Source organism: Eurypyga helias, unplaced genomic scaffold (genome assembly GCF_000690775.1).
Source record: "Eurypyga helias isolate BGI_N326 unplaced genomic scaffold, ASM69077v1 scaffold17953, whole genome shotgun sequence".
NCBI lineage: Eukaryota > Metazoa > Chordata > Aves > Eurypygiformes > Eurypygidae > Eurypyga > Eurypyga helias.
In genome coordinates, this window is record NW_010243280.1 from 14,324 (window position 1) to 29,415 (window position 15,092).

General features: G+C 41.6%; 1 protein-coding gene across 1 annotated transcript in view; it reads left to right on the top strand.

Annotated features, from left to right (window-relative positions):
* Positions 1-15,092, top strand: part of MTMR10 (myotubularin related protein 10) — a gene marked incomplete at its 5' end in the record, with an annotated part of 33,543 nt that overhangs the window by 13,130 nt on the left and 5,321 nt on the right. The window contains 8 exons of the mRNA XM_010149360.1: positions 70-126; positions 270-406; positions 1,431-1,503; positions 3,547-3,689; positions 11,234-11,324; positions 13,649-13,826; positions 14,235-14,322; positions 14,480-14,568. Coding sequence (XP_010147662.1) covers positions 70-126; positions 270-406; positions 1,431-1,503; positions 3,547-3,689; positions 11,234-11,324; positions 13,649-13,826; positions 14,235-14,322; positions 14,480-14,568 — 856 coding nt within the window. The remainder of the gene's footprint in view (positions 1-69; positions 127-269; positions 407-1,430; positions 1,504-3,546; positions 3,690-11,233; positions 11,325-13,648; positions 13,827-14,234; positions 14,323-14,479; positions 14,569-15,092) is intronic.

Below are 15,092 nucleotides of genomic sequence, written 5' to 3' on the forward strand. Positions count from 1 at the left end.
TCTTGCTACTACAGACTTAGAATTGTTGTACCTTCAAGACTTATGTATGCTTCTCTTTTTCTGTTTTAGGTGAAATTGTGGTAAATGAAGTTAATTTTGTAAGAAAATGCATCGCAACAGATACAAGTCAGTATGACCTGTGGGGCAAATTGGTTTGCACTAACTTCAAGATTTCCTTTATTACGGATGACCCAATGCCACTGCAGGTTTGTTGACTTAGAATTGTTGTACCTTCAAGACTTATGTATGCTTCTCTTTTTCTGTTTTAGGTGAAATTGTGGTAAATGAAGTTAATTTTGTAAGAAAATGCATCGCAACAGATACAAGTCAGTATGACCTGTGGGGCAAATTGGTTTGCACTAACTTCAAGATTTCCTTTATTACGGATGACCCAATGCCACTGCAGGTTTGTTATTACTCACATCGCTACGTCATGACAACAAATGCGATAGGTAAAATGATTTAACTAGAATGCAGTGAATCTGTCTCAGATCTGATATGACTATGCCTTCTAAAAGAAGTGATGATGTCGCACTGTCCTGTTCTGAGTGTGTTGCTGTTCCATCCCTTCACTGAGAATATCGGAACAGAGCAAGCTTGGTATGGAAGTACAGCCGGCTCTATTTACCTCTGTTTACAGAGCCTTCGTTGGGAAGTGGTTTTACAAAAGGCAAAGCAGGAATTGTATAAACCCATGTTCCTCCCTGAAGATAATTGCAAATGTCAGATCACCAAAGTCTCTAATGCGTCCAAGTTTTATTGGCATTACTGACGGAGGACAAAGTAACCATGAAATGAGCTTTCATTGTGGATGAAGCAACTAGAAAAGGGAAGAAACCAAGCATTTGTCAAGCAGACACATGACGTTCTAAACCTCGATTGGTTTTTGAACAGCTCAGCACACAGTTCAGTCGCAGCTGTGAGCTGCATGTTCTTTTCAGTAGTTTTCACTTTCATTTTGCGCTGTCAAAAGAAACGCTTCATTAACTATCTGTGTGTAAAGCTCTGAAAGCAGACAGATGCTTATTCAGTAATGGTTAGTAGGTTTGACCAAAGCTACTTCAAAACCTTAATTTATGACATGAAATAGTTGTCAAAACTTATTTCTGAAAGCTTAATTAATATTTTTTCTTGGATTTTTTTTTTTAACACTTCAGATTGTATTGCATTTCTACCAGCAGTTTTTGAGGATAGTAAATTCAGTGCAAGTAGTAGGGTTATTTTGCATACTCCACCGAGGTTTCTACAGTTTGGTGTGCATTCACTGCCACAGGAGCTGTTTCCACAGCCTCTAATTGCCTGTGAACAGGCAAGGGTGGTATGTGTCAGAAAAGTCTACGCATGCCTGATTTTTATCATAGTTTCTTCAAAGTTGTGCTGTGTGTCTGGTTGCGAACTGAAGTTAATGGCTCTGGGTTCATGTGTTTCAGAAATTCCACTATAAAAACCTCCTCCTTGGTGAACACGATGTCCCACTAACCTGCGTTGAGCAGATTGTCACAGGTATGTCAAAAACCGTGAAGTGTGGTGACAGGCTTTAAAATTCCTCAGTCCAAAACTGTTAATTGCTTGTTAGGTTGTGCAGAGTTGTTGATGCTTGAGGTTTTATGTCATTTGAAATACCTGATTTGAAGAATTTGGTTGACTTAAAATTAGGATAAAAGCCTTAAGGTGAGTAAACTTGGTGCCATGCAGGAGACTTATTTAGTTGGGTCTTTATGTTGGCTTTAAATTTAGCTACAATACTGAATCAACAGGTGCTCTAGGATAGACACCTGTTCCAGCAGTACAGAACTTCGTTAGCAACTTCTCTATACGCAAGCCTCTGAATCACTTCCATTTAAATACACTAGATTGCGAAAAGAACATCACTTAAGCAATTTGCTAGTGGTCCTCAGATCTACAAATAACAATGTGTTTCTTACTCTGAAAAAAGAAAATACTTACTTTGAAGAACCAGTTTTTGATTTGGTGGATACTTCAGGCTAACCTGTTTGTTAAGAAGAATGTTGTTCATCTTGTAATTGAAGAATTTCTAACACTGATAGTTTCTCAAATCTTTATTAAGGCATGGGCTATTAAATACTTGGTTTTCTGACTGCAAGTAATGTAAATCATTACTTATAAGTTGGGTTTTTTTGGTGCCCAAGGTTATCCAGTAATTCATTTCCACTCTGGAAGCTGGTTGTAATCACTGAAAAAAATCAATGTGTATCTGAGGAAGAACGTTATGAAGAAATGCACTTGTTTAAGTGAAGAGGTGCTGTTGACCTGGTACATGGTCTTGCACTGGCCCACAGTTGCTGCCCGTTTTCAGAAATACCAGGTAGAAGTGACAGAAGAGTAGCAGCACTGCTAATCTGTTAATGACAGTTCTGTATGGAGATATGTTGATAAATGGGGTGTTGCAGTTGTCATATTTCACATCTCGTCCAAGCGCTCATATAATAACTCCTGCTAAACAGGGGGGAAAATGCCAGCCAGCTTCGAATAATTGTTCTATTAATTATGTCCTCTCTCACATGAAGTGCGTTGTTCCTAAACGGGAGAGGACTACAGATAGCTTTCATTTTGAAACTTGAGGGCTGACAGATTCTAGATGAGACTTCTATGCATGTTTCCCCAAACTGTCAAATAGCATGAACATTTGCAGTTTCACTGGGGCAGTGGTAGAAGGTCTTTAGGAACCCTTTCTGTTCAGTTTTCCATTGAGGTCTGGAGCTTTTTACAGGGACAAGGTAGTATTTCCTGCCACACACCTGAGATTATTCTTCTGTTATGCAGATTTACCCTAAAGTTAGTGAGGCATAAGCTTTTACTAACAGGAATTAAGGGGATGGAGGTTTTCACCCATGCTCGATGGTTGTTACATTGAAGGTGAATAGCTGGAGTTGTCTTGAGTCCCCTGAAAGTCCTTAAGTTCAACCCAGAAGATGCATAGCTGCCTGGTTGCAGCTCAATCACTCAGCAGCTATGTGCCCCTGTTTTCCCACTTACCACAAATAAAATCTCTGTGGCTTCTGTGAGGCTTACTTCTTACAGATTAACTTTCTAGATTTGAAGCCAAAGAGACAGCCTGCCTGTGCAGGTCTAGACCAACTGGCAATTTATTATACTTGCATTCTTGACTTTTATGTGAAAAATAAGGAGTTAATCTAGTCTTAACTACAGCACCTTGTGTTTCTTTTCATTTGGCTGTAAGAAAATGAGCATGTATGCCAATTACTGTGCATCAGAAGGGCATTGCACCATACACAACTAACTGTCTGGGAGCAAAAGTTGTTCTTGGGAATACTGCATGTTAATTCTTTGTGAAGTTGTTGATGGACAAAAATAGTCAGGGCATACAGGAAATGGTAATTCAGCCACTTGTTTGAAAGGAGATTGATCAGCAGGAGGACCTATAGATTTTCTAGCTCAGTTGAGCAGTTGGAATATACTGCGGAATGAAAAACCACTGGTAGCAGCATTACTGAGTCCGTTTGAGCCAGTCTTGTGTTGTAGGCTGGCAAAACGCCATCAAATAACTTTGTCTTTACTTCACAGTGAATGACACCAAGAGGAAGCAGAAGGTCCTTGGTCCCAACCAAAAACTTAAATTTAATCCAACTGAATTAATAATTTATTGCAAAGACTTCCGTATTGTCAGATTTCGTTTTGATGAAGCGGGTCCTGAAAGTGCAAAAAAGGTATTGTATCTTCGCACGAAATCTTGCCTTGTGGTCATTACATCTAGCAACAGCTGTGCTGATCTGGTTTCATGCTTTGAAGTCAGGGGGAAAGAATTGCAGATTAATCCCATTCTGTTACACAAGAATACCTGGATTTTTAGAGTCAGAATTACTAGGTAAAAAGTTTAACATGATGTGTTGTCTGTTTCTTTGCCTAAGATAAACATGCATTTCTTGTCATAGCTGTTGTACTTCTGGAAATTACTCACTTGTTAAATATTTAACAAGTCTGGAATCAGAATATTGCATTGCAGTTGTACAACAGATGTTTACATTTTTATGGAGCATGTTTGAAACTTTGGTACACTTTGAGAGTTGTAAGCTTAATTCACACATAGGTGGAGTGTACTGTCTTAGGTATACCCTTCTTGCTTGCTTCACGCTGCAAGTTCTCCAAGGAGCTCTTGGAATTACCACTTCACCTAATCTACTTAAAACGATGTGCCCTTTCTCAACGTTTTCTTAGAGGCTTGCGTAGCTCTTGACAAGAGGAATTACTTCTGCTGTACTTTCCTAGAAATTTCATTCCTCCCCCAGTTTCAACATCTGTCATTGCAAGTCTCAACAAAATCATACTAAGTTATTTAACCTGGTAAGGTCCAGATAAGCTAATCAGAGACATTTGTCTACATGACAGCATCAGCTCACCAGCGTCTCTGTTCCGAATCGGTGCCGTAGGTTATCCAAGCTACCGTTCCCCTGACCTCCATGGCACTGCTTTGTGGCCCAGCGTGGCACAGCAGTTGTTTCATAAGGAACGACCAAATTTGCTCACATGGCTTAAGAATTCCTCTTCTCAGGAGGATAAAGTTGGAGCTTAATCCTGTAAATCCTAAGAACCATCTGCCCAGGCGTAAGTCAGTTTGCAGAACCAGTTTGTCACTTCTTCACCTTTTACCCTCTCGGAGATCCAGGGGCAGAAGCTCAGTAACAATGCAGACTGTTCTTCCTTGCTACTGTGCTAGGTTCCTCCCTGCCCACTGCCTTTGATGCTAGTAACCTCTCCTGGTTGGCAATCTTTCAGCAGTCAATTCCCCTTTCACAGCTGCTCTGAAATGTCCCTGGAGCAGCCTGGCCACTGCAATATCTTTATAGCAACTGTTTCTAATTGGCTGTCGCAGCTAAGAAGAATGATTAGCCTGGAGGAGGGAGGAAGAGAGCATGCACTCAACATCTCATTAACACTTGTTGTGCTGCATGTACTTAGGCAAGAGCAAAAAGTGAAACCTTTTTATGAAGGCACTTGCTTTATACATTTGGAATTACAGTCTGATGTGACTCCTTTTGATAGGAAGCACAGCTAGTTCTAAAGATCCAGCAGTATCTGAATCTGTGTGGTTATATAGTCTTGGTGGGGACCAGCAGTGTGATGACTGCCACTGTCAAATACCAGAATGCGCTCACTGGAGGAGTGCAAGAAAGCTCTGTGGCTACTATTGCAGCTTCGACGCGTCAAGTTGGTTACTGCAGCTTCACTTTGTGTGGGTGTATCCCAGAAGCACCCTTGTACTGAAGGGAGGTCAGGTTCTGTTAATATAATGTTTCCATAACAACATTATGCTGTTAGCATGAAAATACAGATGTCTGAAACCATGAGCTGCTTGGATCAGGTTTCTCCTATCAGGACTTTGCTGAAATTATTTTGGGATGCTGGTGAACACAGCTAGAATGGTCTTGCACAGCGTATTGAATGGTTGTTTTGGTCTTTCTGGCATTTAAGTGGCATGCTAGCACCACCCTCTTGAAAGATTTTACCTGGTTTCTGTTCCTGCCCTTCAAGGAGTACACATTAGCAAGGTTGTCCTGGCATCTAAAAACAGAGGAAGGTGGCCAGGCCTCCTTTTGTAATTCTGAAGGGCCTCTGTAATATACATTTACCTCCAGCTGTTGGTGCATGGAAACATCGGTAGCTGTCTACTTGGAAACGATTGTGTGTGTAACTGGTTTAGGTAGGACCAAGACTTAAAGTGTAGCTGAGCTCTGATGAGAGGGCATTCCTCCTCTTCAGCCGAGTGAGCCAGTGCGGTCTCCTAACCGAGAGAACGTGGTAGTAGAGAACTGGCCATGGAGTTTGAGGTGCTGGATGGGAGGACCCTATGGAGGTCATCTAGTCTGCCTTTCTTTTCAGAGTTGTCAGGATTAGATCAGGTTAGCTGTGCATTTGTCCAGCTGTATCTTGAAAACCACCAAGGACTGGTACTCTCTGCATAACCTGTTCCAGTGCTGCTTGTTTTTCCTGATGTCCAGCCTGCCTATTATGTCATCTGGCAAGACCGAGTCCGTAAACACCTTTCTGGTAGTGCTTTCCTGCAGTCCTCTTACTGCACAGCTAACTGAGCCCAGTTTCTTCAGAAGATGCACTTCAGAACCATAGTCCACCATCACTAGCCCACCACTGGACCCTCTCCAGCTTCTTTCTTTTTGACCTGGGGGCCTAATCTCTACTCATCTCTCTGAGAAAAAATGAAATAGTTGTCAGCTATCCATTTTTTACCCACAAAGTTGCTTATGCTCATTTTGGAACTAGCTATGAAGACTAAATAAAAATGAACTGGATAAATTTTGCTTATATGTTTTATGAAGGTTTTCTGGGGTGCCTACTTTTGAGAAACAGGAGCACTTAGAATTTCTGTAAGATTCAGGGGATTGTGCAGACTGTAGTTAAAATCATGTCTGAAGTATTTATGACTGAAGGTTTTTTCGAATAAGGTTTTTTCACTTGCTTTTAAAACGAGCAGAAGGGAGGGAGATGTTACAGTTAGCATTACCATCTCTGTTCTGTATGGCAAGAGACTGGCATGGCAGTGCTTTGTAAATCATGAACATCTTTCTTCAACAAACTTTTTACATAAATACAAAGCAGGGGAGGGAGATGTCTAAATAAATGTCATCCTGGTAGTACAGAGGAGTATCATCCTATGAACAGAGCACTGGTAGGTCAAAATGAAATACCTCCCTACTAAAATACTGTACACTTCAAACTGGGGGAGTGTAAATGTTTCTAACCTGTTGCTAGGTGCTGGCAAATGTTCTGTTTGGAGTGATAGTTAAATAAAAACAATACACTTGGTGATTACTATTTAAAAACGAGATTTAAATATATGGAGTAGTTATAAGGAGAACAGATACCAACTTTATACAGTTATCTGTTTCATGAATGTAATACAATTAGCAGCATTCAGTGACAGGAATGGGTGTTGGCAAAGAGAATGTAATCTGTTCCTAAGGAGGGGTCTGCATGGGCTGAACAGGGCAGAAGGGAGAACAACCCCTACTGATTAAGCTGCCTTACTAGAACAGAGAGTATTCGGCGTCTCTTCTTGGCAGTTAGTGTGAGAAGAAGGATCCAAGCTGAGAAGCCAGCAGCCTTCAGATGTGCATGGTCTGGCTGACTTGATTACACACCATGCCCGAGAAATGTTGGTGGAACTTTCGCAGGTGTTTTTCTCCACCTATGAGCAGAAACGAATTGGAAGAACACATTGTTTGGGGTGAATTATTAGGTAAATTATGAAGGAGCTTAAAATCCAGTTCTGTTAGAAAAATACCTTCGACTTGGGTTGCAGCCAACACACGCTAATAAAATACTGTTTCAACACTAATCAGTCAAGTAAATATTTTCTTCCTCATTTTTATTAATGGATATCTGGGAGACAAGAGCTAAGGAATAATTGAGGGAATGGAAACTCGCATTCATCACTATTTAGCAGTTTAATTAAAGCAGAAAACAAAATAAAGCTATAGTGTCTGTAAAGGAAGGAAAGCCAGATGGGTGTGGGAGGAAGTGGAGCATGGGGAAGCAAGTTGGGGAAGCCTTAAGTTAGGCAGTGTGAAAGAAGAAGTATTTCACATTCCTTAAAGGAAAAGGAATGCTTTTGTTCCAAAAATGACAACAAACAGTTGAACTGAAACTCCTGCCAGTTTCTAGCCACTACAGTGCTTGGCATTAGACTAAGAAATGAAAATGTCTGAAAAGGTGAGGCTTTAGATCTTAGGGCTGTTAGATGATGGGCAGCGTGCTGCCTCACCACGCATATGAACTGTGGTGCTGCACCAGAATGACACACACCCTATAATCTCCTCTTTCCTAAATATATCTCCATTTGCTCAATCCCTTTCTCTTCTGGAACTGCCTCAGTTCTTTTCCTCCAGGAAGCTTTTTTAAATGAGTATGAGAGCGGTTTCAGAAACACATGCATAATTAAAACAGAAGAAAAGTTATTTATCTCAAATCTGGTTTCCTGTGCAATCAAAACTACCCTTCTCGCACGTCATACCACTTGGGGTGGAGCAGAACCATTTTTTTTCCTGATTGTTATGAAGAATAAGATGAAACTCGGAGTTTTGGACAACTGATCCTGACCCTTCTCACCCCTCAAACTTCTGTATTACCTTGTTTTAATTGGTTGCACAGATCACAAAATGGGTAATATCTCAAGACCCTGGGAATGCACAAGAAGCTGTTAATCTTTATGGTCCTTGGAAGTAGGGGTGAAGTTTTATTTTTCCCCAGAGATAAACCTAAATGCACTTTTAAAACTGTAATGATTCTGTTAGGGCTTAGGAAATGTGTACTTAGAATCCACTTGTACAAGCAAGGATTCTGGTATGTAAAAAGTTATTTAAGCTTCTGAAATCCTTGTAGTGCTTCCTCTCATGTAGGCTACTTGTACTCAAACCAAATTAAGCATTCTGTCTAGCTGGTATTGGAATTCTTAGAGGAAAACAAAGCAGTTCTCAGTTAGACAATTCATAGTTTCACAGCTGGGAGAACGTGCAGAGTGGTTAGGGCTGAAAGTCATGAAACTTGAAAGCTTATTTTCCCCAAAAGACTTCCTGCCTATGAAAACTGACAAATTCTGTCCATGGGACTTGATCTGTCCTGGTTGCAGGACTTTCTACTACAGGTGTCTACTCAGAACAGGGAAATGTCCTTCGAGTGGGTTCATGAGAGGTAACCTGGCTTAAGGAGAGGGCTGGAATGCAGGGCTGTGCTAACTTAGTCATATTAAATGTGGCTGTTCAGAAGTAACTTTTCCAAGAGCATTAGCAATATTCTGCAGCTCTTGTCCTTGGTAGAATTCCTGTTGAAGAAGAGGAGGGCTTGCCCTGAAAGTATCATTTATTTTTCTCAGACGGGGGTTGAACAGGGGTTGCCGGTATAGGGAAATGGCCTTTGGACTATGAAATAATTACAGCCATTGTCTTTACTGCTTCCAATAAATTAACTTTCCAACAAGCAGCCTATTCTCTTGTTATTTGACTGAGCCTAAATATCTTCAGCTTTACACAATTGTAAATTGGCAAGAATACCGAACATTTTTCAGTTTGATATGAGAACATTTCCTGTAAAACATGTTTGCCTTCCAATTTAAGAGCTTTTACTTATGCTGATAATCTGCTGAGATCTGTGGAATGTCCTCATCTTTTGAAACTTTCAGACAATAAAACTACTATATGCATTTGGTGAGGAATAAACTGAAAATCAGTATGTCTTTAATACTTGTTTAGTGTAAATGTAATGTAAAACGAAGACAGAAGCAAGATAAATACTAGTTTTTCAAATAACAGAAATGGGGGTCCTGAACCTGTGTTGGAACCTACAGGTGGGCTGTTTCAGTGATGCAGTGCCTGGTATTGAACACCTGGGAGCATTTTTCAGCTGCTAGATTCAAAAGCACAGCTGTGGTCTCACTTGTTTGGGAACCAGATCTGAATGAGTGCTTACCATCTCCCCCCTGCCCCCAGTTTTACCCCTGTTAACACAGCACACTTACTCTCTGAAATGTGCTAAGTAAATGACAGATTTCAGCTGCTGCTTTTAAAATAGGCTTTACTGTTTTTCTATTGTGTTATTTGGCAGCCCAGTGGAATTTTTTGTCTTGCAGTTCATCCTCAAGCCGTGGGAGTGGATCGGCATAGCATAAGGCTTTTGTCCTTCGCTCCTGTAAATGAAGATGAGGAGTAGCTCTGTTAATACCAGTTGCTGTAGTGAAAAGTTACATACAAAGCCCTAAGTCAGAGTGTCTGTGCACACAGACTTGAGTTTTGTTTCATTGTGCACGATAGGCAAAAGTAGGCTGGTGCAAGAGGCCAAGTGTTATTTACACACAGACACTTGTACTGTTTGGTTTTTTTGGGAGTCATCCCCCACCCTGGATGGTCCTGTCCTCTATTTCCTTTTGCACTTTGAATGTAGAACTGAAAGCGTGGGGAGAAAAGTCAAAGCAGCTCTCCTTCTAAGACTCAATAGGAATTTTTTTGTTGGGGAGCATTTGTGAAAAACCTTTAGTTAGTCTACAGTCACCCCTGCTTTTATAAACAGTAAGCAATGTCCCCATCAAAAGCCAAAGTAAATAAAAATACAGTGAAGCTTCCATAATGGCATGTCTTAATAATAACAGTAATATCCAAAACTGCTAAACAGTGAGTAAGTTGGGTCAGCATGTTGCCAAATATAAAAAGTCACGGAGAGTTGAAGGGAAGGAAGAAAATAGAAAGGAAAGTTTTTAGGTGGTGATAATATGAACTTAGAGTGTGTCTTTGTCCCTAACTAAAAACTTTGTCACATGGAATTTCTGTATCTGAACATGTAGAATAGAGTTCTGTGGTTATGTCCTCCTTTTCATTAAATTTTGCCATAGAGATAAGGCAGGTACATTTTAGTAAACTGTAGAAGCAAATAATGAGGGAAGAAGGCAAAGCTAAAGACCCCAGATCAAGTCCTGAAATTTGGAGAGTAACAGTGCCAGGCTATACTTGAAAGTTTTCTTCCTGGATTTGATTATTCTACATACTATTCTACATACTAGGGATTTTTTTGGTCAAATCTTTTGTATTTATTACTGAACATCCACATTTAAAGAGAGACAGGCTGGCAAAGCTTGACTGTATTTGAAGTCTGGTACCTAATCCATGTGCTGTACTCCAAATTTTGATTATATTAGGGTTCTACCCAAATGAACAGCTTATATGGGTAGAAAACTAGTTGCTTATGTGATGCTGGTCCCCAGACTGCTGCAAGGAGTGCGAAGACTTAGGCAAGGCCCTTCCTCGTGCCCCAAGTTAATCTCTGCTGTTCTGAGGATGCATCCCTCTGTTCAGTTTCCCTTCCCAGGGCAGGGCTTGTGACTCAGCCTCGTTAAACATCATCAGAGGCAGTGTTGGAGCTTGCTGTTCACCCTGTGGGCATCCAGAAGCAATGGGTGGATTTCCTTTGTGAATGAAATCCCCTCATCTGGGACAGAACCTATAAGGGCTAGGCCAAAATTTGATGAAGATGACATCTTGTTACCCTTAGAAAGTTTTGGCAGCTTTTCTGGTTCAAAAACCTCTTGATGCACCTGACAACTCTGTAGAAGAAATACTGTCAAATGTGTTGAATACTGATACCAGGTCTTAGTTCAGGAGGTGCCTGATCTGCAAACTGTTGAAAAATATCCTGGTAAAAGGGCAATCAATTTTGTGCCTCTAAATAACACTAATAAATGTTTCTTTCCCAGGTGTGCCTTGCAATAGCTCATTATTCTCAGCCAACGGATCTTCAGCTTCTCTTTGCATTTGAGTATGTCGGGGAAATATATCATAATCCAGGTAAGTATGGACGTATTTTGACTGTTTGTTTTCCTATTTCGTAAGATCTCATTTTAGTAAGATTTCTGTCTAGAAGCAGTGGCAAAAAGCATTTGAGGCTTTCTCCAGGGGTAATAAAATTGACTTGTCCTACACCCAACGTCTTATTTTCAGTTATAAGTCATTCATTGTGATGGACATTAATGACCAAAATAAGAGAAATGTTTTTCCTGTCTGAAACAACCCAAAACTTCCTATGTCAGCATGAATACTCATATCTCTCAACTCACGCTTCAATCCTCCTATTGTATGTCTATATTGGTACTCTAGGTACCTAGCTAATCTCCCATCAGGCAGGCTTGTTTACCTGCCCTTCTTTTGGGAATAAGTTTCTCTTCTGGTGGTATTGCAGGAGGATTTGTGCAACTTGGGACTCCATACCTTCTTTCCTAGAGGCTTACTAGGCAGTTCTTACCACTCAAACCTCCACCACCCCTGCTGAGTTGGAGCACACCCTCTCTGCTCAAGGCCAATCTCCAACTGAACCTTGTCAGTTAGGTAAGCCTGAAAAAGATGCCTTTGGAACTTGATTTCTAGCGCAATGCTGTGCGGTCACTGCTTAGTGTTCCCCAGCCAATACGCAGCCAAAACCCATCACTTCTAGTGGAACAAGCCTCCAGATAGGGAAGTGCCCCTGGTGTAGATCTGTGTGGCACTGAAATACCTACTCAGCACCTGGCAGGAGACACCACTGAGCTGCCTGTTACAGAATTTGAATGTTGTGGAATGATGAGCTCAGGCCTTCATATTTGCACCAAAAAATGCACGTTTTCTGTGCAGGTGCCTACATGACTGCCCTGTGCATGCACAAGGATAAGCGTGCCTGTGATTACGTTGCACATACGCGTTCTTACCTGCTAAGACTTGGGCGGTTATTGAGGCCTACGTACTTAAGCGTTATACAGTACTGAGGAGGAAGCCAATTTGCAGATAAAATTAGAATAAGATGTTGAAGTGGAGTGTGAACAAAATGTTAGTCTATCACAAAGCTGCCTTTACTCTGTCCTTAAAATACCATTTGCTGTATGGAAAAATACCTAGTGGAAGAATTACATAAGGTGGGTAAAAAATGTTGTTCCTCTGGAGGACCAGACCAGAATGGCAAAAGGTAGTTGTTCTGCCTGGTTTGGGCAGGGGTGTGTGTGTGTGTGAACCCTGGTGTGTGTAGCATAGATCTCTGGCTTTGTTTGTACACTTCCAGCACCGTGTGTTACGACACTCTGTCCCTGCTAGGCCCAGTAAAGTGAAAGTTTAAATACTCTCTTTGTGCCTCTTGGGGAACATAAACCGTCTGCACTGCTCTGGTGTATATGTACATCATTTTTCCCAGGCTGTATTTGATAATTCTATATCCTGCCAGTGAACAGTAAACTTACAACATTTTTGGGTAATTATCATATTTCTCTTTGTACTGCCTTTGAACAGCTACTTCATTCTTAATTTATTCCAGTTTTCTTCTGGAAAACATAAGTAGTCCGAGTACTAGTGCAAGAATGAAGTTGCCAGACACAGAAAGCAGAAGCTGCACAATCACTGGGACGACGGCAGAGCCGTAATGCTGTATTCTGCTTTGGGCAGGCACTTGTGTCCTTACAGACCCCGGCTAAAGCTAGGAGCTTTCATGGCGGAGGTGGTAGGGTTGGTGTCAGTTTATTTCACTTTCATCTAAAAATACACTTCCAAGTGTCAAGAACCAAAAGGTAGTGTCCTTTGACACAGCTGACTGCCGTCTCTGTGTCAGTAACAGGTCATGTAATATTCTTGAGCCCTAGCCCAGATGGTAGGCCATCTTTTGGTGTGGATATAAATACATATATGTATGTATATTTATTTTTTTTTAAGCTGGCCTTTGATTTATTTTATTTGCTGTTAACGCAGCAGTCATTTAAAGCTGTCGAAATCATGTCATTCTTACTCTGCTTTCTTCATAAGGTACCTGATTAAAGGGTAGCCTGTAAAGGGTTCATGGTCTAACACACCACTAGCTTTGGCATGTTGAAGAAAGAAATCCTGTGTCTGGAGATGGCAGTGTTAGTATGTCTTGCTTTCTATTAAGCAGCACAACATACCAGTTTCATGTTGCTTCTCTGCTGAAAGGGCAGGGGAAAGTACACTTACATCTTCACGTATCGCCAGGCTGTCACTAAATCCCTGTTCTGTTGTAACACAGAAATAGGTAATGTTAGTCCTGATGCTAGCAGCTCATCCTTCTAATGAGGAAGAGGAATAATTTGGCATTTTTTCTCTTTGTTTTAAATGTGCATTGATGAATTTTCTTTTCCTAGCAAAAAAGGTGAATGGAATAGACCCAGGAGGTGGTGGCGGCGGCGGCATCGGCAGTGCCAGTGGTCAGCAGACGCCTTTGTTTGAAACTTATTCTGACTGGGACAGAGAAATCAAGAGGACAGGTGCATCAGAGTGGAGAGTTTGCTCAGTCAATGAAGGCTATATGATATCTACTTGGTAAGTTCCTCTTACAAGGCCAGAAGAAAACAAGGCAATTACACTGTCTTTTCCAGTCTCCTACCATAGCTCCCACCCTACCTAACTGTGCCCTTCACGTCTCTAATGTGCCACTCTCTGGAGAGGCCCTGAGCCAAAAGGTCCTGCAGGTGTTGTCATTAAAGGAAATGACCTGTGTTGGCATCTGTTGCTTTTGTGCTTCTGTGCTTCTCTCTGAAACGTGCACGCTTGTAAACAAACACATGTGAGCTGTACCCGCGATATGTAAGGTCCTGCAGACGCGTGGGACGCCCAGGTAGCACTGCGGTGGTAGGGGCTGGGGCGCTGTAGGTTGACAGAGCTGGTAGGACAGCACTGCAACAAGGGAAGAGAGAAAAGTAACCTTTTGCATTGTGTTTTTTCCCCAAGCCTTCCAGAATATTTTGTGGTTCCATCTTCCTTAGCAGATCAAGACCTTAAGCTGTACTCCTACTCTTTTATTGGGAGACGAATGCCAGTAAGTGCAGTCTGTATTCTGTTACTGTTCTTGATCGCTGTGCTATGTGAATGTTAAAGAGCCGTATGCCCCTCGGCAGCGTTTTGTGCGCAGCGTTACGAACAACACTGACCTGCATTATGTGGTTGTTTCTTCTGTGGTTTGTTTCCCGCATTAGTCATGGTCCTGGAATCACCCTAACGGGAGTGCCCTTGTAAGAATGGCCAACATTAAGGATGTACTGCAGCAAAGAAGAATTGATCAAAGGTAAATGGTTACTTAACGTTAGTCTTTAATCAGGCGCGGAGGGTAAGGCAAGTGGTGACTGTGTAACACGCCGCAGCCGTTGGTAATTGGGAGGGTATTTGCTTCATAATGTTGTCGTGCAATGGCTGTCGAGAAACTCTTTCCGAATGTAGTTCTAGCACAACTTCTGATCAAGATCCACGGCAGTTTCCAATAATTCTGCAAACTTTAAGGGATCACAGAAGGGTTGAGGTTGGCCAGGAGCTCTGGAGGCCATCTGGTCCAGCCCCCTGGCTCAAGCAGGGCCACCCAGAGCCAGTCGCCAAGGACCATGTTCAGATGCCTTTGAAGATGTTTATTTTCCAGGCAGGTGGTCATTCCCACGAGAGAATTTATTGATAATAGGATCAGACTTAATCTTTTCTATTGACATTACTGTAAGACAGCTTATGTTGGTGGAGATTTCCTTACCTGCTTCAGCAAGATGCAGTAAAAATTGTGTATTTGTGGCTCTGGGAAATGCAGTTCTGTGGATTTAGTGCCAC